The 22,923-nt window shown below is 58.3% G+C and overlaps 1 protein-coding gene across 6 annotated transcripts in view; it reads right to left on the reverse strand.

Moving 5' to 3' along the window:
• Positions 1-22,923, reverse strand: part of DNMBP (dynamin binding protein) — an 88,302-nt gene that overhangs the window by 23,422 nt on the left and 41,957 nt on the right. Inside the window, exon 1 of one of the 6 annotated variants that reach the window (XM_075934447.2) lies at positions 17,794-18,007. The exons of 4 other annotated variants lie outside the window; for them this stretch is intronic. Coding sequence is in view for 1 of the 2 variants with exons in the window: in XM_075934448.2 (XP_075790563.2) it covers positions 2,370-2,772 (403 nt within the window). In the remaining variant the exon portion in view is untranslated. Of the gene's footprint in view, positions 1-2,369; positions 12,155-17,793; positions 18,008-22,923 lie in introns of those variants that run through there. One more of the 6 variants, XM_075934448.2, reaches the window with a different exon arrangement.

Genomic DNA, 22,923 nt, shown 5'->3' on the forward strand with positions numbered 1-22,923 from the left:
GGGTTCAGCATTCAGGGGCAGACCCTGCCCATCCTGCCAAGAGCCCGTGAACCCTGCGCTCTGACCCACCGGCTGCGTTAGGGTTAGCACCTTGCAAGAGGCTCATTGTGCAGAGCTGCATGGACAGTCACAGCCATGGCACCTGAGAGCAGGGCGCGGCGCACGGAGCCTGGTCCCCGCGCAGGGCCCTGAGCACAGAGCCTGGTCCCCGCGCACGGAGCCTGGTCCCCGCGCAGGGCCCTGAGCACAGAGCCTGGTCCCCGCGCACGGAGCCTGGTCCCCGCGCAGGGCCCTGAGCACAGAGCCTGGTCCCCGCGCAGGGCCCTGAGCACAGAGCCTGGTCCCCGAGCACGGAGCCTGGTCCCCGCGCAGGGCCCTGAGCACAGAGCCTGGTCCCCGCGCATGGAGCCTGGTCCCCGCGCAGGGCCCTGAGCACAGAGCCTGGTCCCCGAGCACAGAGCCTGGTCCCCGCGCAGGGCCCTGAGCACAGAGCCTGGTCCCCGCGCACGGAGCCTGGTCCCCGCGCAGGGCCCTGAGCACAGAGCCTGGTCCCCGTGCAGGGCCCTGAGCACAGAGCCTGGTCCCCAAGCACGGAGCCTGGTCCCCACACACGGAGCCTGGTCCCCGAGCACGGAGCCTGGTCCCCACACACGGAGCCTGGTCCCCGCGCAGGGCCCTGAGCACAGAGCCTGGTCCCCGCGCAGGGCCCTGAGCACAGAGCCTGGTCCCCAAGCACGGAGCCTGGTCCCCACACACGGAGCCTGGTCCCCGAGCACGGAGCCTGGTCCCCACACACGGAGCCTGGTCCCCGCGCAGGGCCCTGAGCACAGAGCCTGGTCCCCGAGCACGGAGCCTGGTCCCCGAGCAGGGACCTGAGCACAGAGCCTGGTCCCCGAGCAGGGCCCTGAGCACGGAGCCTGGTCCCCAAGCACGGAGCCTGGTCCCCGAGCAGGGCCCTGAGCACAGAGCCTGGTCCCCGAGCACGGAGCCTGGTCCCCGAGCAGGGCCCTGAGCACAGAGCCTGGTCCCCGAGCACGGAGCCTGGTCCCCGAGCAGGGCCCTGAGCACAGAGCCTGGTCCCCGAGCACGGAGCCTGGTCCCCGAGCAGGGCCCTGAGCACAGAGCCTGGTCCCCGAGCACGGAGCCTGGTCCCCGAGCAGGGCCCTGAGCACAGAGCCTGGTCCCCGAGCAGGGCCCTGAGCACGGAGCCTGGTCCCCGAGCAGGGCCCTGAGCACGGAACCTGGCCCCCGAGCAGGGCCCTGAGCACGGAGCCTGGTCCCCGAGCAGGGCCCGGCGCACGGAGCCTGGTCACCGAGCAGGGAGCCTGGTCCCCGAGCACGGAGCCTGGTCACGGAGCAGGGAGCCTGGTCCCCGAGCACAGAGCCTAGTCACGGAGCAGGGAGCCTGGTCCCCGAGCATGGCCCGGCGCACGGAGCCTGGTCCCCGAGCACGGAGCCTGGCCACCGAGCAGGGAGCCTGGTCCCCGAGCACGGAGCCTGGTCACTGAGCAGGGAGCCTGGTCCCCGAGCATGGCCCAGCGCACGGAGCCTGGTCCCCGAGCACGGAGCCTGGTCCCTGAGCACGGAGCCTGGTCACTGAGCAGGGAGCCTGGTCCCCGAGCATGGCCCGGCGCACGGAGCCTGGTCCCCGAGCAGGGAGCCTGGTCCCCGAGCACGGAGCCTGGTCCCTGAGCACGGAGCCTGGTCCCCGAGCACGGAGCCTGGTCCCCGAGCAGGGCCCAGCGCACGGAGCCTGGTCCCCGAGCACGGAGCCTGGTCCCCGAGCACGGCCCAGCGCACGGAGCCTGGTCCCCGAGCACGGAGCCTGGTCCCCGAGCAGGGAGCCTGGTCCCCGAGCACGGAGCCTGGTCCCCGAGCACGGAGCCTGGTCCCCGAGCAGGGCCCAGCGCACGGAGCCTGGTCCCCGAGCACGGAGCCTGGTCCCCGAGCACGGCCCAGCGCACGGAGCCTGGTCCCCAAGCAGGGAGCCTGGTCCCCGAGCAGGGAGCCTGGTCCCCGAGCACGGAGCCTGGTCCCCGAGCACGGAGCCTGGTCCGAGCAGGGCCCAGCGCATGCAGGCCACCCAAAAGGGGGCTGCCAGCAAGTGCCAATGGAGTAGGAAACGCCGGCTCCAGGCAAAGGGGAGCAGCCCGATAGCCCAGCTCTGGCACATACACCAAGAACCAGGCAGGGGCTCGAGCTGTCCCCTCCTTGTGCAGCCGTCCTGCCTCCTAAGCCTGGCCCACCACTATCCCTTTGCCCCTGCAGCCTGTCCCTCCCAGGGGATGCTCCCCCCAGCCTGTCAGGCCCTTTGCTGGGGCAGCTCCCCCCTTTGGATCCCAGGCAGGGAGCCCTGCCAATCTCCTTACCTGCTGGCTCTCCTCTCCCAGCCCCTCTCCTGGCCCCTGGCTGTGGGAGGGGAGGGGGGCTCTGGCTCAGGGCATTTCCATCTGAATAGCTGAGATGACTCCAGCAGGCAGGTACCAAAGTCTGGAGCTGGAATTCCTGCCCCAGGCGGCTGGGAGGGAGGCCCAGGGTCCTCCCTGGATAGGCCAGCTCCCACCCGGCTCTGGCAACAGCTCCCAAGGAAATGCCAAGGGCCACACAACCAGCCCCCTGCTTTCTAGATGCCAAGGGCACCCCAAAGAGAGCAGGCCTGGCCAGGCTCAGGCTGTGCTGCTGAGACAAGGCTGGGCCTGAGCAGACGCAGCCTCTCACCGTGCCCCCGTCCTCGGGGTCTGACAGCCAGGGTCCAGGCTCCCTGACTGGCATTTCCTCTGCCAAGCGTCAGCAGGAATGCACAACCACAAGCAACGTGCGGAGACACACACACACGGAGACAACACACTCACACGGGGACAGACACAAATGGGCAGAGCGATGGACACAACACACGCAGGGGGACAGACGGACAGACACAAACGGGCAGAGCGATGGACACAACACACGCAGGGGGACAGACGGACAGACACAAATGGGCAGAGCGATGGACACAACACACGCGGGGGACAGACGGACAAACACAAATGGGCAGAGCGATGGACACAACACACGCAGGGGGACAGACGGACAGACACAAATGGGCAGAGCGATGGACACAACACGCGGGGGACAGACGGACAAACACAAATGGGCAGAGCGATGGACACAACACACGCAGGGGGACAGACGGACAGACACAAATGGGCAGAGCGAAGGACACAACACACGCAGGGGGACAGACGGACAAACACAAACGGGCAGAGCGACGGAGACACACACTCCCCTGGGGACAGACGGACAGACACAAACGGGCAGGGCGACGGAGACACACACTCCCGCGGGGACAGACGGACAGACACAAACGGGCAGGCGACGGAGACACACACTCCCCTGGGGACAGACGGACAGACACAAACGGGCAGGCGACGGAGACACACACTCCCGCGGGGACAGACGGACAGACACAAACGGGCAGGCGACGGAGATACACACTCCCGCGGGGACAGACGGACAGACACAAACGGGCAGGCGACGGAGACACACACTCCCGCGGGGACAGACGGACAGACACAAACGGGCAGGCGACGGAGACACACACTCCCGCGGGGACAGACGGACAGACACAAACGGGCAGGCGACGGAGACACACACTCCCGCGGGGACAGACGGACAGACACAAACGGGCAGGCGACGGAGACACACACTCCCGCGGGGACAGAGGGACAGACACAAACGGGCAGGCGACGGAGACACACACTCCCGCGGGGACAGACGGACAGACACAAACGGGCAGGCGACGGAGACACACACTCCCGCGGGGACAGACGGACAGACACAAACGGGCAGGCGACGGAGACACACACTCCCGCGGGGACAGACGGACAGACACAAACGGGCAGGCGACGGAGACACACACTCCCCTGGGGACAGACGGACAGACACAAACGGGCAGGCGACGGAGACACACACTCCCCTGGGGACAGACACAAACGGGCAGGCGACGGAGAGACACACTCCCCTGGGGACAGACGGACAGACACAAACGGGCAGGCGACGGAGACACACACTCCCGCGGGGACAGACGGACAGACACAAACGGGCAGGCGACGGAGACACACACTCCCCTGGGGACAGACGGACAGACACAAACGGGCAGGCGACGGAGAGACACACTCCCGCGGGGACAGACGGACAGACACAAACGGGCAGGCGACGGAGACACACACTCCCGCAGGGACAGACACAAACGGGCAGGCGACGGAGACACACACTCCCGCGGGACAGACGGACAGACACAAACGGGCAGGCGACGGAGACACACACTCCCGTGGGGACAGACGGACAGACACACACAGTGGCAGAGCCGGACAAAAGGCCAGACCCCTTTGGCAGAACGGCACAGATGGAGCCGCACACACAGGTGGCCTTGCACTACGGCTCAAAGCCAGAGGGAGCGCGAAACTGTGTCGTGGTCGCCCATCCCCAGGGTCTGTCTTTGCCATGCCCCAGCAGCACACGGCATGGAACAGAGCAGGCAGGACGGGGGACGGCCAGACGCAGCCAGGCAGAGCAGGAGTGACAGACAGACACAAGTAGCAGGACAGCATGCGGATGGGCTCGTGCCTTCCTCTCTGCGCCCCTCCATGGCAGCTGCCTGCTTCCGCATTTTCTGTCCTACCTGATGCTCCTCCGCAGTCCAGCCCCTCCAATCCTCAGGCAGGTGGGGAGACATTTTATCAATGCAGATTCCTCCTGGGTCCCAGCCACTGGCCCTACCCCCGCAGGCCTGCCAGCCACAAAGACTGCCTCCCCACTCTGCCTGGGCGGGCGGGTGGGCGGGCGGGTTTCTTGCTGTTCCCGCAGTTTTGATAGCTTCTCTTAGGAACAGCCAGGGAGAGGACCCCACAGCCTGGCGTTCCCTCCTCCAGCCCCACGCCCTCCGCTCTGGCTGCCTCCTGCTCTCCTGGTGCAGTACTTCTGTCCAATCCAGCTCTCCTTGCGCCAGCAAGCCTGTCACTCCCAGCGCCACACGCTGAGCCAGGCCCGGGCTCCCAGGCACGAGGAGCCCAAACAAATGCGCACTAACAACCAGTGCGGCAATGCAGCAGGACGTGCACTTGGGATGGGAGAAGGCCCTGGACTATGTAACAAAACCAGGGAGATGGTGTTTTCCAGCAGAAACACTCTGGCCCATCTGCCCAGCACGCTCCATCTCCTGCCCCTGCACTGGGTCTCTGGTACGGCCTTGCGAGCAGCCCCGCACCCTGGAGTAAGCAGGGCTCGACAGTTAATGTAAGCCACGTGCCCGGGCGAGCAGATTCCAAGCCGGCACAGCCGCCCAGCACGGCCTGCGTGTGAGCCTGCAGAACCGCGCGGCTGGCGAGCCCTGGAGTAAGCTCACCTGGATGGTGTCATAGGCTTTACCTCTGCCCATCTTCCCGCCACTGCTCCACTGCCCCTCGGCTTCACACGCTGCTCCCCATGGTGCCAAAATGCTGCCAGTGCAGTGGCTCCGTTGGGGGAAAACGGGGGCAGCCGGCTCCAGGAGCCCCATGCAGCGCAAGTCCGTCCCACTCAGCACCGCGCAGAGCTGGAGCCAATCTCTGACCAGGCCCTGTCACTTGGAGCAGATGCCTCGGGACTTGTCCCAGCCTATGCCTGTTGCACCGCACAGCGCCGAGCCTCCCGTCAGCACCAGGGCTCTGCGCTAAGTGCCGACGGCCCCCACTGCACAGAGGAGAGGCCCAAGGCCCCTGGGACGCAGCTCCCTGCACAGAGCCCTAGGGCCAGACTGTCCGGCTGCAGCTGGAGCCCCTGAAGGCAGGAGCAGACCCTGCCCGGAGCGGGTACGGACGCCAGCGTGAGCCTGCTAGCCCGGGCGACCACATTTGCCTGTGCTGAAAGCGGGACAGCTGGTAAAATTGCTCGTCTGCAAGAGAATTCAATGGCACCCAGAACTGTGCGGCACAAACAGTCAAGAGAGCCCCGGTGACCGAAACAGCAAGGATCTGGGAGGTGTGCGGGGGATGGGGTGACTGGCTGACCTGACCCAACCCTCCTTGCCCAGCGCTCTCCACCCTCCATGCCTGGCTGGGCCTGGGATGGACCCGCCTCTCCTGGTACCCGGTGCCACGTGTCGGGGCAGGCAGGGTCACAGCCCTGCCCCGATTTCTCTGGGGTCCACACCAGCAGGTGCCAAGCAGCAGCCTTTCGGTACTTCCAATGGAAGGGGTATAGGTGGGGCTAGGGATGGCCTGGCCCATGTTTTTCCAGACATCATCTCCCCCCACCCCATTCCCCTATAGCCGGAAGCAGCTTGTCCCCGCCTGCCCAGTGTAGCAAGGCAGCTCACCCACCGGCAAACCCCAGCCACCAGCTGTCCCCCGGCTACAGCGCGGGCAGGAAAGGGTTACGCCCCACGGATGCTGAGCAGGGGACTCTGCAAACCAACCAGAGAGGTGGCTCAGCAGGGGGGTCTAGGGGGGAGCAGCCCGGGGTGGGGGAGGAGGGGCAGCGAGTGAAGTAGTTGCTAAGTGCCTGCCTAGGGACCTGAAAACAGCTGGAAACTGCCAGGGATGTGAAATGTCGGTTGTAACCTGTTACTCGACTAGTCTGTAGTCCCCGGGCGGGGCCGGCAGCCAGTGGGCTCCCGAGGAGCCCCCGCCTTAGTACAGGGCACCAGGCGGTTTAAAAACCAGCCCCCCTCGCAGACTGGCGCTCCGTGCTGCCAGGCCAGACCCGGAACGAGTCAGAACCGAGCCAGGCTGCCCAGCCGCGGATACACTTTCAGTGCAGAGCTCCAGTGGGGAGGGCTGAGCCAGGCTAACAAAGGACTGGCCTGCGGAGGGGGGAGAGGCGCGTCGTCTATAGAATTGACCGATACGCTTTTACCAGTCGGTTACTGGACGGCTCTGCTCCAGCCCTACAAACAGCTGAGAGGCAGAGAAGCTTCCTGGTGGCAGCGCTGTGCGGGGGCTTGGGCACACACCAGGCTCGGCTCCTCCCGGCCAGTGGGTCTGGGGCTCTCTCAGGGCGCCAGCCCAGACTGAGGCAGTGGGGAGGAAGGAGCCCGCCGGCTGGGGGGCTGGTGAGCAGAATGGTAAGACATGGGGCTGGTTCTCTGCACCGCACCGGGGAGGGGAATATGGAGGAGCAGCAGGGCAGGAGGGTGACAGGCACAGCAGGGAGAGGGGAGCTCGTAAAGGGCTGACGGGTGGTAACCAGCCACTGCCTGCCTGCACTCACCTGCCATCGCAGCCACCAGCCAGTGCTGGCTGGAAGGGGGGGCGCTGCTGGCCAAAAGCCAGCACTTGGCATGGACTGCGCTGATGGACCTGCACGCTCAGCTCTGCCCAACCCCCAGCCTTGCACTCGCCCCATCGTCAGCCACCGGGCCCCACTCACAGCTGGTGGGAGCCGGCAGCAGTAGGACCCACCGGTACTGATGGGAGGGGCTCATCTGCTCCCTTTTTAAAAAGCAGAAATACCCGCAGGAAGGCTTAAATAAGTGACTGTCCCTTTAACCCCGGGACATCTGGTCACCCTACTTCTAGCCAGGAGCTTCGTGCCCCGCCCCCTAACATACACAGAGACCCCATGGAAGCCAAAGCAGCTGTGTTGGGTGGGAATCTGGGATCCCGGAGGAGCTGGGGTGGCCCTGAGGAACGTGCAGAGCAGAGACACACGAGTAACAGACATTCAGGGAAACTGCTGCCACGGCCTAAGGAATTCCACACGCCCCGGCCCAGCCCTCAACCCAGCAGGGCTCCCCCGGAGGCCATGGCCCACGCCAAGGAAGGGATTCTGCTGGGTTGAGAAGGGAATTGCCTGGGCTTTCTGCTCCACGCCACCTTGCTGCTTTTGAGGCCTGGTGCCACGCGTGCTTAGAGGGAGCACCCTGGAAATGCTGAGTGCAGCTGATCTCCTGGCCAGCTGCACTACTGCAGCCCCGGGGCGTGGTGCTGCCTCTGTCAAGAGGCGCTTTACTAACACAGGGCTGTGCGCGCCGGCGTGTAGAGCAGCGTAACACAGGCCGTGTCCACGCTGCCGGCTACCCCAGCACTGCTGCAGTGTCAGTCCACTGGGTCTGGCGGAGAGACCCCGTCTCCCCTGGATGCCTGCGCTCCGCAGCGTGGGCCAGACGTGGCTGTAAGTCCAGGTCCGTCATGCTGAGCTCGCTTAGAGCGACCTGCAGCGTTACTGCAGGCCAGCCCCGGCCTCGCTCCACACCTCGCAGAGACAGGAACTCCCCCAGAACAGCCGGGGGCAGACACGGCCTTAGCTCAGCGCAGGGGCCGCTCACAAAAGGGCACCGAAGGGAAGAAAGCACAGGAGCCTGCCAGCAGCAAGGCAGGTGTGCGGCAACTGAGGTTCTCGGCGAGGCGCGTCCCTGTGGGCGTCCTGGGTTGTGCATGCGCAGTGTCTGCTTCACGTGCCGTGCTCTTGGTGCTTGACGTGCCAGGCGCATGGCCCGGAGGCCTCAGGTCCTTGCTGCCACGGAGCAATATTAGCTCTGAAGCAGAGGGAGGGGGACGGGCAATGGAGCACCCCCAGGGACACAGTATTGAGCAGCGGTACCCCATTAGCACAGCAAGAACTGGAGTGGGTGGAATGGGGCAGTATGGCCCAGCCAGGCAGGGTATCTGTATTCCAGGCGGAAGTGGCAGCAAGTGCCTGGTAAAAGTGTGCTCCAAGGTCCAGGTGGCCGCTTGGCATCGCACAGGAGAGATACGGATGCTGACACGGCTCTTGCCCAGCGAGTTTAGATTGTACGAGGTGGCTGTGTGCTTGGAGTTCGCAGCACAGCGTATCTGCCCAGCTAGCAGTTGGAGTCTCTGTGTGGATGTGGGGTTGCCCTCACAGCGCTTGGCATCGCATAGGGGAGATACGGATGCTGACACGGCTCTTGCCCAGCGAGTTTAGATTGTACGAGGTGGCTGTGTGCTTGGAGTTCGCAGCACAGCGTATCTGCCCAGCTAGCAGCTGGAGTCTCTGTGTGGATGTGGGGTTGCCCTCACAGCGCTTGGCATCGCACAGGGGAGATACGGATGCTGACACGGCTCTTGCCCAGCGAGTTTTGATTGCACGAGGTGGCTGTGTGCTTGGAGTTCGCAGCGCAGCGTATCTGCCCAGCTAGCAGCTGGAGTCTCTGTGTGGATGTGGGATTGCCCTCACAGCGCTTGGCATCGCACAGGGGAGATACGGATGCTGACACGGCTCTTGCCCAGCGAGTTTAGATTGCACGAGGTGGCTGTGTGCTTGGAGTTCGCAGCGCAGCGTATCTGCCCAGCTAGCAGTTGGAGTCTCTGTGTGGATGTGGGATTGCCCTCACAGCGCTTGGCATCGCACAGGGGAGATACGGATGCTGACACGGCTCTTGCCCAGCGAGTTTTGATTGCACGAGGTGGCTGTGTGCTTGGAGTTCGCAGCACAGCGTATCTGCCCAGCTAGCAGTTGGAGTCTCTGTGTGGATGTGGGGTTGCCCTCACAGCGCTTGGCATCGCACAGGGGAGATACGGATGCTGACACGGCTCTTGCCCAGCGAGTTTAGATTGTACGAGGTGGCTGTGTGCTTGGAGTTCGCAGCACAGCGTATCTGCCCAGCTAGCAGTTGGAGTCTCTGTGTGGATGTGGGGTTGCCCTCACAGCGCTTGGCATCGCATAGGGGAGATACGGATGCTGACACGGCTCTTGCCCAGCGAGTTTAGATTGTACGAGGTGGCTGTGTGCTTGGAGTTCGCAGCACAGCGTATCTGCCCAGCTAGCAGCTGGAGTCTCTGTGTGGATGTGGGGTTGCCCTCACAGCGCTTGGCATCGCACAGGGGAGATACGGATGCTGACACGGCTCTTGCCCAGCGAGTTTTGATTGCACGAGGTGGCTGTGTGCTTGGAGTTCGCAGCGCAGCGTATCTGCCCAGCTAGCAGCTGGAGTCTCTGTGTGGATGTGGGATTGCCCTCACAGCGCTTGGCATCGCACAGGGGAGATACGGATGCTGACACGGCTCTTGCCCAGCGAGTTTAGATTGCACGAGGTGGCTGTGTGCTTGGAGTTCGCAGCGCAGCGTATCTGCCCAGCTAGCAGTTGGAGTCTCTGTGTGGATGTGGGGTTGCCCTCACAGCGCTTGGCATCGCACAGGGGAGATACGGATGCTGACACGGCTCTTGCCCAGCGAGTTTAGATTGTACGAGGTGGCTGTGTGCTTGGAGTTCGCAGCACAGCGTATCTGCCCAGCTAGCAGTTGGAGTCTCTGTGTGGATGTGGGGTTGCCCTCACAGCGCTTGGCATCGCATAGGGGAGATACGGATGCTGACACGGCTCTTGCCCAGCGAGTTTAGATTGTACGAGGTGGCTGTGTGCTTGGAGTTCGCAGCACAGCGTATCTGCCCAGCTAGCAGCTGGAGTCTCTGTGTGGATGTGGGGTTGCCCTCACAGCGCTTGGCATCGCACAGGGGAGATACGGATGCTGACACGGCTCTTGCCCAGCGAGTTTTGATTGCACGAGGTGGCTGTGTGCTTGGAGTTCGCAGCGCAGCGTATCTGCCCAGCTAGCAGCTGGAGTCTCTGTGTGGATGTGGGATTGCCCTCACAGCGCTTGGCATCGCACAGGGGAGATACGGATGCTGACACGGCTCTTGCCCAGCGAGTTTAGATTGCACGAGGTGGCTGTGTGCTTGGAGTTCGCAGCGCAGCGTATCTGCCCAGCTAGCAGTTGGAGTCTCTGTGTGGATGTGGGGTTGCCCTCACAGCGCTTGGCATCGCACAGGGGAGATACGGATGCTGACACGGCTCTTGCCCAGCGAGTTTAGATTGTACGAGGTGGCTGTGTGCTTGGAGTTCGCAGCACAGCGTATCTGCCCAGCTAGCAGTTGGAGTCTCTGTGTGGATGTGGGGTTGCCCTCACAGCGCTTGGCATCGCATAGGGGAGATACGGATGCTGACACGGCTCTTGCCCAGCGAGTTTAGATTGTACGAGGTGGCTGTGTGCTTGGAGTTCGCAGCACAGCGTATCTGCCCAGCTAGCAGCTGGAGTCTCTGTGTGGATGTGGGGTTGCCCTCACAGCGCTTGGCATCGCACAGGGGAGATACGGATGCTGACACGGCTCTTGCCCAGCGAGTTTTGATTGCACGAGGTGGCTGTGTGCTTGGAGTTCGCAGCGCAGCGTATCTGCCCAGCTAGCAGCTGGAGTCTCTGTGTGGATGTGGGATTGCCCTCACAGCGCTTGGCATCGCACAGGGGAGATACGGATGCTGACACGGCTCTTGCCCAGCGAGTTTTGATTGCACGAGGTGGCTGTGTGCTTGGAGTTCGCAGCGCAGCGTATCTGCCCAGCTAGCAGTTGGAGTCTCTGTGTGGATGTGGGATTGCCCTCACAGCGCTTGGCAACTGCTACCAAGAGTTTCGGTGACACTGTAAATACCTTGGTTCTGTCCAGGTAAAATGCAAACCTCCTTCTAATCTCAAGGGGGTGCACAGTGATCTCCAAGGGCTTCCTGTGCAGGTTGGGCAAGAAACCCACCTCGCAAGCTGCCTGGCTTGGTTGATGTGGAAGAAAAGGCAAACTTGGGCCAGACACTTAGGTGGGTTTGGAGAGGAGCTTTGGTTGTGAAAGAAGAGCATATGGCAGGCCAGCCATGGTGCCCGATTTCTCCAGCATGGCTAGCTTACATGATGGCCACAGGGAAAGACACTTTCATGGACAGATGGAATAAGGAGCATGTTGCTAGGATCTCAAGAGAGTTTAGAGTTAGAATCATAGAATCCCAGGACTGGCCCAGACCTCAGGAGTCATCAAGTCCAGCCCCCTGCCCAAGGCAGGACCAGTCCCACTTAAACCATCCCAGCCAGAGCTGTGGCAAGCAGAGACTTAAAAACCTCTAGGGATGGAGATTCCACCCCCTCCCTAGGGAAATAGTTTTCCTAATGTCCAACCTAGACCTCCTGCTCTGTAACTGGAGACCATTGCTCCTTGTTCTGCCGTCTGCCACCACTGAGAACAGCCTCTCTCCATCCTCCTTGGAACCTTCCTTCAGGAAGTTGCAGGCTGCTCTCAAATCCCCCCTCACTCTTCTCTTCTGCAGACTAAACAAACCCAACTCCCTCAGCCTCTCCTGTAGGTCATGCGCTCCAGCCCCCTAAGCATTTTGGTTAATCTCCGCTAGATCCTCTCCAATGCGTCCACATCCTTTCTACAGTGGGGGGGGGGGGGGGGGGGACAGAACTGGACACAATACTCCAGATGTGGCCTCACCAGAGCCGAATAAAGGGGAATAATCACTTCTCTAGATCTGCTGGCAACGCTCCTCCTAATGCAACCGAATATGCCATTAGCCTTCTTGGCTACAAGGGCGCCCTGTTATCTCATATCCAGCTTCTCATCCACTGTAACCCCCAGGTCCTTTTCTGCAGAACTACTACTTAGCCAGTCGGTCCCCAGCCTGTACCAGTGCTTGGGATTCTTCCGTCCCAAGGGCAGGACTCTGCACTTGTCCTTGTTGAACCAGGGGGTTCTCCCAAACATTAGACACATTGAGTGCGTCTGAGAGACTGGCATCGCCTCTCTGCTCGTTGAGCATTTCTTAAAACTGTGAGCCGGGCATTTTCTTAAGGCACCAAGGGAAGCAAAGGGAAAAAAGTTAAAAGAAAGGTGAAGCGAACAGAAGCGCATTCTGTCTACGAATACTGAAAGCAGGAGACGGGTTGCAGCAGGACCGCTGTGCTCCTCGCAGGCCGGGCATGGGGGAGGAGCTGGGACTCTGGATTGCATGGGGAAGTTCACACACCAATGGCAAACACTGCACACATGCGGCACAAAACTCCCCGAGCCAAGGCACAGGGATGCCCCAACACCTGGAGCAGAGCCTCCAGCCACCTCTCTCCAGGAGGAGGAGAACTTCACAGGCCCAAAGAGCAAGCGAGAGAGAGGACCAGAGTCTGGATTCTCCCTTGCCCAGCTATAGGGAGGAGAGCATCCCCAGCCCACAAAGGATTCCCGGCCTCTCAGCCATCCTACCAACAGAGGGTGGCAGACCCAGCTCTGCTTTCAGTGGCTGCAGAAAGACAGAGCGTGACAGACAGGCCCGATGCCACTGAGCACAGTCAATGCAAACAAGGAAGAGCTGGTGGTACTACATCTCATGGGCAGAAACCCTCACACGGCCACTCCCTGCAAGAGCTGCACCTCAGAGCAAGTGCGTTAGTCACGCAGGCTGGGTTCAAGGAGTCCCTGTGGATAAAAACTGGCATCTGGCAGGGCCTCGCTCCCAAAGGAGGCCTGAAGTAGTGAACCGTATTAACCTGACTGTAGCTGGCCTCACTGCAGAGGGCTGGAAGGAAACATGCAGGATATGCCAGAGGTTTTCTGTATCCTAGAAGTGATCTCCCCATTTTCAGCCAGCTGCTTGGGTCCCAGGGATGAGTCTGAAGGACGACTCACACTTTTAGCAAGGAGGTGATAAACCACGGGCGCTATTGGCCAAGGGAACTGGTGGGTTTGCCAGCTCTTGATGTTTCAGAGCCAGACTTGATGCCTTTCTGGAAGATACTTTAGTCAAACACAAGTTACTGAGCTCAACACTGGGTCACTTTTAGAATCTAGGGCTGGAAGAGACCCCAGGAGTCATCAAGTCCAGCCCCCTGCCCAAGGCAGGACCAACCCCAACTAGATTAACCCAGACTGGGCTTTGGCAAGCCGAGACTTAAAAATCTCTAGAGATGGAGATTCCACCCCCTCCCTACATAATCCAGCCCACTGCTTCACCACCTGCCTAGGGAAATAGTTTCTTCTAATATCCAACCTGGACCTCTCCCACCGCAACTTGAGCCCATTGCTCCTTGTTCTGCCCTCTGTCACCACTGTGAACAGCCTCTCTCCATCCTCTTTGGAACCTCCCTTCAGGAAGTTGAAGGCTGCTCTCAAATCCCCCCTCACTCTTCACTTCTGCAGACTAAACAGACCCAAGTCTGTTTGGACACAGACTGGCTAACCTTGTGAGGAGGGCTGTCGGGGGCAGGTGAGCAAAGCCCACAGGTAAGTGCTGAATGTGCGGGACTGGGAGATGGGTTGGAAATGGGGGGGACTACGGCCTATAATGGCAAGGAGAAAGGAGGGTCAGGGCACAACAGGGAGGCAAGATCAAATCAGTATCTTAGATGCCTATATACAAATGCGAGAAGTATGGGTAATAAGCAGGAAGAACTGGAATTGCTAACCAATAAATACAACTATGATATCATTGGTATTACAGAAACCTGGTGGGATGGGACGCATGATTGGAATATTGGTATGGAAGGGTACGGCTTGCTCAGGAAGGACAGACAGGGAAAAAAGGGAGGAGGTGTTGCCTTGTATATTAAAAATGTACACACTTGGACTGAAGTGGAGATGAACGTAGGAGATAGCTGTGTAGAGAGTCTCTGGTTTAAGCTAAAAGGGGTAAAAAACGAGGGTGATATCATGCTAGGAGTCTACTACAGGCCACCTAGCCAGGTGGAAGAGGTGGATGAGGCCTTTTTTAAACAATTAACAAAACTATCCAAAGCCCAAGATTTGGTGGTGATGGGGGACTTCAACTATCCAGACATATGTTGGGAAACTAACACAGCGAGGCACAGGCTATCCAATAAGTTTCTGGACTGCATTGGAGACAACTTTCTGTTTCAGAAGGTTGAAAAAGCTACCAGAGGAGAAGCTGTTCTGGATTTGGTTTTAACAAATAGGGAGGAACTAGTTGAGAACTTGAAAGTGGAAGACAGTATAGGGGACAGTGATCACGAAATAATAGAGTTCATGATCTTAAGGAAAGGTAGAAGGGAGACCAGCACAATTGAGGTTATGGATTTCAGGAAGGCAGATTTTGATAAGCTCAGAGAACTTGTAGGTAAGGTCCCATGGGAAGCAAGACTGAAGGGAAAAACAACTGAGGAGAGTTGGAAGTATTTCAAAGGGACGTTGTTAAGGGCCCAAAAGCAAACAATTCCGCTGTGTAGGAAAGATAGAAAATATGGCAAAAGACCAGCTTGGCTTAACAAGGAGATCTTGCATGATCTCAAAATAAAAAAGGAGTCCTATAAAAAATGGAAACTAGGACAACTAACAAAGGATGAATATAGGCAAGCAACACGGGAATGCAGGGGCAAGATTAGAAAGGCAAAGGCGCAAAATGAGATCAAACTAGCTACAGGCATAAAGGGAAACTAGAAGACCTTTTATAAATACATTAAAAGCAAGAGGAAGACCAAGGACAGGGTAGGCCCACTGCTCAGTGAGGAGGGAGAAGCAGTAACAGGGAACTTGGAAATGGCGGAGATGCTCAATGACTTCTTTGTTTCGGTCTTCACCGAGAAGTCTGGAGGTGTGCCTAACGTAGTGAATACAAGCAGAGAGAGGGTAAGTTTAGAAGATAGGATACACAACGAACAAGTTAAAAATCACTTAGGAAAGTTAGATGTCAGCAAGTCACCAGGTCCTGATGAAATGCATCCCAGGATACTCAAGGAGCTGATAGAGGAGGTATCTGAGCCTTTAGCTATGATCTTTGAAAAATCATGGCAGACAGGGGAGATTCCAGAAGACTGGAAAAGGGCAAATATTGTGCCCATCTATAAAAAGGGGAATAAGAACAACCCAGGAAATTATAGACCGGTCAGTTTAACGTCTGTCCCAGGGAAGATAATGGAGCAGGTAATTAAGGAAATCGTATGCAAACACTTGGAAAGTAATAAAGTGATAGGGAATAGCCAGCATGGGTTTGTGAAGAACAAGTCATGCCAAACTAATCTGATAGCTTTCTTTGATAAGATAACGAGCCTTGTGGATAAGGGAGAAGCGGTGGATGTCATATACCTAGACTTTAGTAAGGCATTTGATACGGTCTCGCATGATATTCTTATTGATAAACTAGGCAAATATAACTTAGATAGGGCCACGATAAGGTGGGTGCATAATTGGCTGGATAACCATAGTCAGAGAGTTGTTGTTAACGGTTCTAAATCCTGCTGGAAAGGGATAACAAGTGGAGTTCCTCAAGGGTCTGTTTTGGGACCCGTACTATTCAATATCTTCATCAATGATGTAGATATTGGGATAGAGAGTACTCTTATTAAGTTTGCAGATGATACCAAACTGGGTGGGGTTGCGACTTCTTTGGAGGATAGGGACATAATTCAAAATGACCTTAGCAAGTTAGAGAAATGGTCAGAGGTAAACAGGATGAGGTTTAATAAAGAGAAATGCAAAGTGCTCCACTTAGGAAGGAACAATCAGTTCCATACATACAAGATGGGAAGCGACTGTCTAGGAAGGAGCATGGCGGAAAGGGATCTAGGGGTCATAGTGGACCACAAGTTGAATATGAGTCAACAGTGTGATGCTGTTGCAAAAAAAGCAAATATGATTCTAGGTTGTATCAACAGGTGTGTTGTAAGCAAAACTCGTGAAGTCATTCTGCCGCTCTATTCTGCACTAGTTAGGCCTCAGCTGGAGTCCTGTGTCCAGTTCTGGGCGCCACATTTCAAGAAAGATGTGGAGAAATTGGAAAGGGTACAGAGAAGAGCGACAAGAATGATTAAAGGTCTAGAGAACATGACCTATGAAGCCAGGCTTCATGAACTGGGCTTGTTTAGTTTGGAAAAAAGAAGATTAAGGGGGGACATGATAGCGGTTTTCAAATATCTAAAAGGGTGTCACAAGGAGGAAGGCGAAAATTTGTTCCTCTTGGTTTCTGAGGACAGGACAAGGAGTAATGGGCTTAAAGTGCAGCAGGGGAGGTTTAGATTGGACATTAGGAAAAAATTCCTAACTGTCAGGGTGGTCAAATATTGGAATAAATTGCCAAGGGAGGTGGTGGAATCTCCCTCTCTGGAGATATTTAAGAACAGGTTAGATAGACATCTGTCAGGGATGGTGTAGACGGAGCTTGATCCTGCCTTGAGGGCGGGGGGCTGGACTCGATGACCTCTCGAGGTCCCTTCCAGTCCTATTATTCTATGATTCTATGATTCTAAGTCCCTCAGTCTTTCCTCACAGGTCATATGCTCCAGTCCCCTAATCATTTCGGTTGCCCTCCGCTAGACCCTCTCCAATGCGTCCACATCCTTTCTATAGCAGGGGGCCCAGAACTGGACACAACACTCCAGATGTGGCCTCACCAGAGCCCAATAAAGGGGAATAATGACATCTCTGGATCTGCTGGCAACGCTCCTCCTATTACAACCTAATATGCCATTCGCCTTCTTGGCTACAAGGGCACACTGTTATCTCATCTCCAGCTTCTCATCCACTGTAACCCCAGGTCCTTTTCTGCCGAACTGCTACTTAGCCAGTCTGTCCCCAGCCTGTACCAATGCTTGGGATTCTTCCATCCAACGGGCAGGACTCTGCACTTGTCCTTGTTGAACCTCATCAGATTTCTTTTGGCCCAATTCTCTAACCTGTCCAGGTCACTCTGTACCCTCTCCCTGCCCTCCAGCGTATCTAGCTCTCCCCCAGCTTAGTGTCATCTGCAAACTTGCTGAGGGTGCAATCCATCCCCTCGGCCAGGTCATTAATAAAGATGTTGAACAAAACTGGTCCTAGAACCGATCCCTGGGGCACTGCGCTAGAAACCGACCGCCATCCTGACATCGAGCCGTTGATCACCACCCGCTGGGCCCGACAATCTATCCAGCTTTCTATCCACCTTACAGGCCATTCATCCAATCCATACTCCCTCAATTTGCTGGCAAGAATATTGTGGGAGACTGTATCAATCGATTTGCTAAAGTCAAGGTCTATCACATCCACTGACTTTCCCATGTCCACAGAGCCAGTTACCTCATCATAGAAGATAATCAGGTTGGTCAGGCAGGACTTGCCCGTGGTGAATCCATGTTGACTCTTCCTGATCACTTTCCCCTCTTCCAAGTGCTTCAAAATAGATTCCTTGAGGATCCCCTCCATGATTTTTCCAGGGACTGAGGTAAGACTGCCGGCCTATAGTTCCCTGGATTGTCCTTCTTCCCTTTTTTAAAGCTGGGCACTGCATTTGCCTTTTTCCAATCATCCGGGATCTCTCCCAATCGCTATGAGTTTTCAAAGATAATGGCCAGAGGCTCTGAAATGACATTTGCCAACTCCCTCAGTACCCTCGGATGCATTAAATCCAGGCCTATGGATTTGTGTATGTTTAGCTTTTCTAAATAGTTCCTAACCTGTTCTTTCCCACTGAGGGCTGCCCACCTCCTTCCCATACTGCACTGCCTAGTGCAGTAGTCTGGGAGCTGACCTTGTCTGCGAAGACAGAGCGAAAGAAAGCATTGAGTACTCTTGGTCTCAGGTTAACCCAGTTGTCCGTTCGGGCCATTAATGTATGAATCTTTTATCTAGGCTCCCTTCAGTACCAGAGCATCATGTTAGGGAACAGTGTAGGGCACCAACTTCCCCTCTAGCCAGGGGGTACTTGACCCACCACCCTACCCTTTCTCCAAAGACCCTGCCCCATCCCCATTCCTCCTCTCTGTCCCGGTGCCTCCGGCATGCCACAAAACAGCTGTCTGCAGCGGGTGGGGAGCATGGGGGGCAGGTCCATGAGGCCATGGTGCTGGGAGCTTGGCTGCCAGTAGATGCTAAGCACCCATTAATTTTTCTGGAGCCCCTGCTGCGTCAGGGGACAGTTCCTTTTGCTGCAGGCCAGAGTAATTGCACACGGGAGCTTGCTTTCATTTCTGGCCACCTTGCTAGCAGAAAGATGCTGACAAACTCGGATTCCCAGACACAGCAATTGAATGCCACCATGATGCTGAGATGGGCTATAGAGGGACAGACCGACAGAGAGACGGGAGTTCCAAGAAGAGCAGCAACAATGACTGGGAGGTAGAGGGAAAGATTAGAACAGCTCAGTGCTGAAGGCCACCTTCAGTTCTGGCTCAGCAGGTACAAATCCCAACAAGCCGGTGGGAGTTACACCCATAACCTGTGGGCCGAATCCAGCCCCTTATTGCAGTCCAGCCCAGGCAGGACGTGAGTATGGGGAAACCAGCAGCCTGCAAATATCTGGCCTGTGAACACCAAGAAGGGAGGAGCTATTCCAGGTGATAAATACCAGGGCTACGTCTGCAGGCTTTCTGCGCAAGAACACATCCACACGGCCATGTGCTTTTGCGCAAGAGTGTCCATGGCCGCGTGGCTGCTCTCTTGTGCAAGAAAGCTCTGGTGGCCATTTTAGCCGGCCTGTTGCCTGACCTCACAGCCGTTTTGCGGAAGAGCTCTTGCGCAAAAAGGCTTATTCCTCATGGGGAAGGAATAACTCTTGCGCAAAAAGCCGTGTTCCTACACTTTACTGTACTTTTTCTTGTGCAAGAATGGGCTGGTAGCGCGGACGCTCTGCACGTTTTTGCGCAAAAACTCTGCAATGTAGACATAGCCCAGGGGTGCAGGCCAGAGGAGGCGGTGAAAGAAAAGAGAAACCTTAGCACAGCTCAGCACTTGCCCTGCCGAGGGAACAGCAGCAGGGCTCAGGCGGGCCTCTCGCACGCCCGGCCACGGAGCACAGCTCAGCACTTGCCCTGCCGAGGGAACAGCAGCAGGGCTCAGGCGGGCCTCTCGCACGCCCGGCCACGGAGCACAGCTCAGCACTTGCCCTGCCGAGGGAACAGCAGCAGGGCTCAGGCGGGCCTCTCGCACGCCCGGCCACGGAGCACAGCTCAGCACTTGCCCTGCCGAGGGAACAGCAGCAGGGCTCAGGCGGGCCTCTCGCACGCCCGGCCACGGAGCACAGCTCAGCACTTGCCCTGCCGAGGGAACAGCAGCAGGGCTCAGGCGGGCCTCTCGCACGCCCGGCCACGGAGCACAGCTCAGCACTTGCCCTGCCGAGGGAACAGCAGCAGGGCTCAGGCGGGCCTCTCGCACGCCCGGCCACGGAGCACAGCTCAGCACTTGCCCTGCCGAGGGAACAGCAGCAGGGCTCAGGCGGGCCTCTCGCACGCCCGGCCACGGAGCACAGCTCAGCACTTGCCCTGCCGGGGGAACAGCAGCAGGGCTCAGGCGGGCCTCTCGCACGCCCGGCCACGGAGCACAGCTCAGCACTTGCCCTGCCGGGGGAACAGCAGCAGGGCTCAGGCGGGCCTCTCGCACGCCCGGCCACGGAGCACAGCTCAGCACTTGCCCTGCCGAGGGAACAGCAGCAGGGCTCAGGCGGGCCTCTCGCACGCCCGGCCACGGAGCACAGCTCAGCACTTGCCCTGCCGAGGGAACAGCAGCAGGGCTCAGGCGGGCCTCTCGCACGCCTGGCCACAGCCCAGCACAGGGAGAAGCAGCAGGCTCAGGTGGCTCCTGTAAGTGCAGGAGCCACATTCTCCAGAGGTGAGGGAGCCACGCTCCCCACGGCCCTGAGCGTCTGCGTTCCTTGGCTTGTTCCCACTTAGCCTCAGTTCCGCGCTGCCCGAACCCTGCCCCGTGGCCATCTCCTTCCCTTCCGCGCTCTGCGTTGCTCCAGCGCCAGGCAACGGTGAGTGCAGGAATGCAGACAGCAGCCGGCTGTCCCGAGAACAGATTCCGCAGGCCCGGAGCAAGCTAGCGGCAGCCTCCAGCCCTGCCGGCTCCTGGGTCCAGACCAATTCCTGCTCTCGTGGCTGGAGAGGAGTCCCTGGGGGTACGTCTACACTACAGCGCTAGTTCGAACTAACTTAGTTCGAATTAGTTAATTCGAACTAAGCTAGTTCGAACTAACGCATCTAGAACTAAAAACTAGTTCGAACTAGCGTTTTGCTAGTTCGAACTAGCAAGTCCACATTGAGTGGACTCTGAACAGGGCTTAAGGATGGCCGGAAGCAGTGCCGGCAGGGCATAAAAGGAGGACTTAGAGCATGGAGATACTGTCTCAGGCTAGCCGAGGGCTGCGCTTAAAGGGTCCCGACCCCCACCCCAGACACACAGTTCTAAGGGGTGCCCCGCTTGCAAAGAAGTTCTGGCTTGGAGTGCCCTGAGTGCCCACACTGGGCACATCACAGCACTCGGCCATCAGCCCGGCTGCACTTGCCGCAGGCTGCCATCTGGGGAGAGGGAGTAATTGGGGGGCTGCAGGAGAGCTTCCACCCCCAGAAGCCTGCAGAGCCAGCCCAGTCCTCCCCATCGGGGGCTCGTACCCCATTCCTCCCTCACCTCCTTCCACTTACCCTTCCTTAGCCCCCCTTCTTATTGATGTACAAAATAAAGATAACGTTTCTTCCAACATTGACTCTGCCTTAATTGAAAAAAAACTGGGGGAGACTGGGAAAAGGAGGTGGGAGAGGGGAAGAGAAAGGCTGGGAGAGGGGAGGGCAACTAACATGATCAGGGGTTGGGAACAGGTCCCAGATGAAGAAAGGCTACAGAGACTGGGACTGTTCAGCTTAGAAAAGAGGAGACGGAGGGGGGACAGGATAGAGGTCTCTAAAAGCAGGGGTTGGGTGGAGAGGGTGCATTCAGAAAAGTTCTTCCTGAGTTCCCATAAAGAAGGACTAGAGGACACCAAAGGAAAGGAATGGGTAGCAGGCTTCAAACTAGTAAGAGAAAGTTGTTGTTGTTGACAAAGCAAATAGTTAACCTGTGGAACTCCTTGCTGCAGGAGGCTGTGAAGGCTACAACTAGAACAGAGTTTAAAGGGAAGTGAGATAAAGTGATGGAGGTTGGGTCCATGGAGTCCTATTAGCCAGAGGGTAGGAGTGGTGTCCCTGCCCAAAGTTTGTGGAAGGCTGGAGAGGGATGGCACGAGACAAATGGCTTGGTCATTGTCTTCGGTCCATCCCCTCCAGGGTCCCTAGGGTTGGCCGCTGTTGGCAGACAGGCTACTGGGCTAGATGGACCTTTGGTCTGACCCAGTACGGCCATTGTAAGCTCAGGGCTCAGGGTCGGGGGTCTCAGTGGACCCCCTTGATTTTCATGCACACCTGGTCCTGGGTGGCCAGGCTGGCAGCTCTCCTGCCCTAGACAGCCACTTTCCTGTGCCTAGTGCGGAGATCGTGGACGAGGTCCACGATGTCCGCACTAGCCCAGGAAGGTGCCCGCCTCTTGCGGTCCAGGGCAAGCTCCCGGGAGCCGCCAGCCTGGTCCCGGCAAGAGGGGGTGGGCTGGGGGGCATCGGGTGGGTGGCTCTGTGCCGTGCCAGGTGCAGGGTCTGCTAGCTGGGTGCTGGCAGGCTTGCACCTGGCACTGGCACCGTAGCCAGCCCGTGCCCCTTTAAGGGGTCCGGGGCCGGGAGGGGGGCATAGAGTTTCCCTGGTGTTGGCCAGAGTGGCCACCAAGGAAACCTGGGGAGGGCTAGCCTCCCACTAGTTCGAACTAAAGGGCTACACAGCCCTTAGTTCGAACTAGCTAGTTCGAACTAGGCGTTAGTCCTCGTAAAATGAGGTTTACCTAGTTCGAACTAAGCGCTCCGCTAGTTCGATTCAAATTCGAACTAGCGGAGCGCTAGTGTAGCACCTATTAAAGTTAGTTCGAACTAACGTCCGTTAGTTCGAACTAACTTTGTAGTGTAGACATACCCTGGCAGAGGGACAGTTGCGGGCACAGCAGATGAAAACCAGACCCTCAACACCCTGCATGGATCGGGCTGCCTCTCCCCTGCCCTGGAGCAGGGCTGCTGTGCCCAACGCACAGGCACCCAAGAGGAGCAGGAAATCCCTGGCTCTGCCCGCCCCCCACCAGACCGCCGGGGGAATCCAAGTCTCCACACCTCCTGGCATAAGGAAGCTGCCCCAGGTCTCAGCAGGCTGCAGCGCTGCGCTCTCCCTTGGCCTCCCTGGCACGTCCTCGCCTCTGGCTGCTGCCCCTTGGTGGAAATGGAGCCCGCAGCCCAACTGGAGTCCATTCCGCCCTCGGACCCCAGTGGCCAGCTCACGGTTGTGGAAAATCCAGCGCTAGGAGCCTAGGACTCCTCTTGGGGAAGGGCCAGAGGGCCAGCCCCGGGGCCTTTGCTCAGGGGAATAC

Source organism: Pelodiscus sinensis, chromosome 8 (assembly GCF_052426305.1).
Source record: "Pelodiscus sinensis isolate ZL-2025 chromosome 8, ASM5242630v1, whole genome shotgun sequence".
Taxonomy (NCBI): domain Eukaryota; kingdom Metazoa; phylum Chordata; order Testudines; family Trionychidae; genus Pelodiscus; species Pelodiscus sinensis.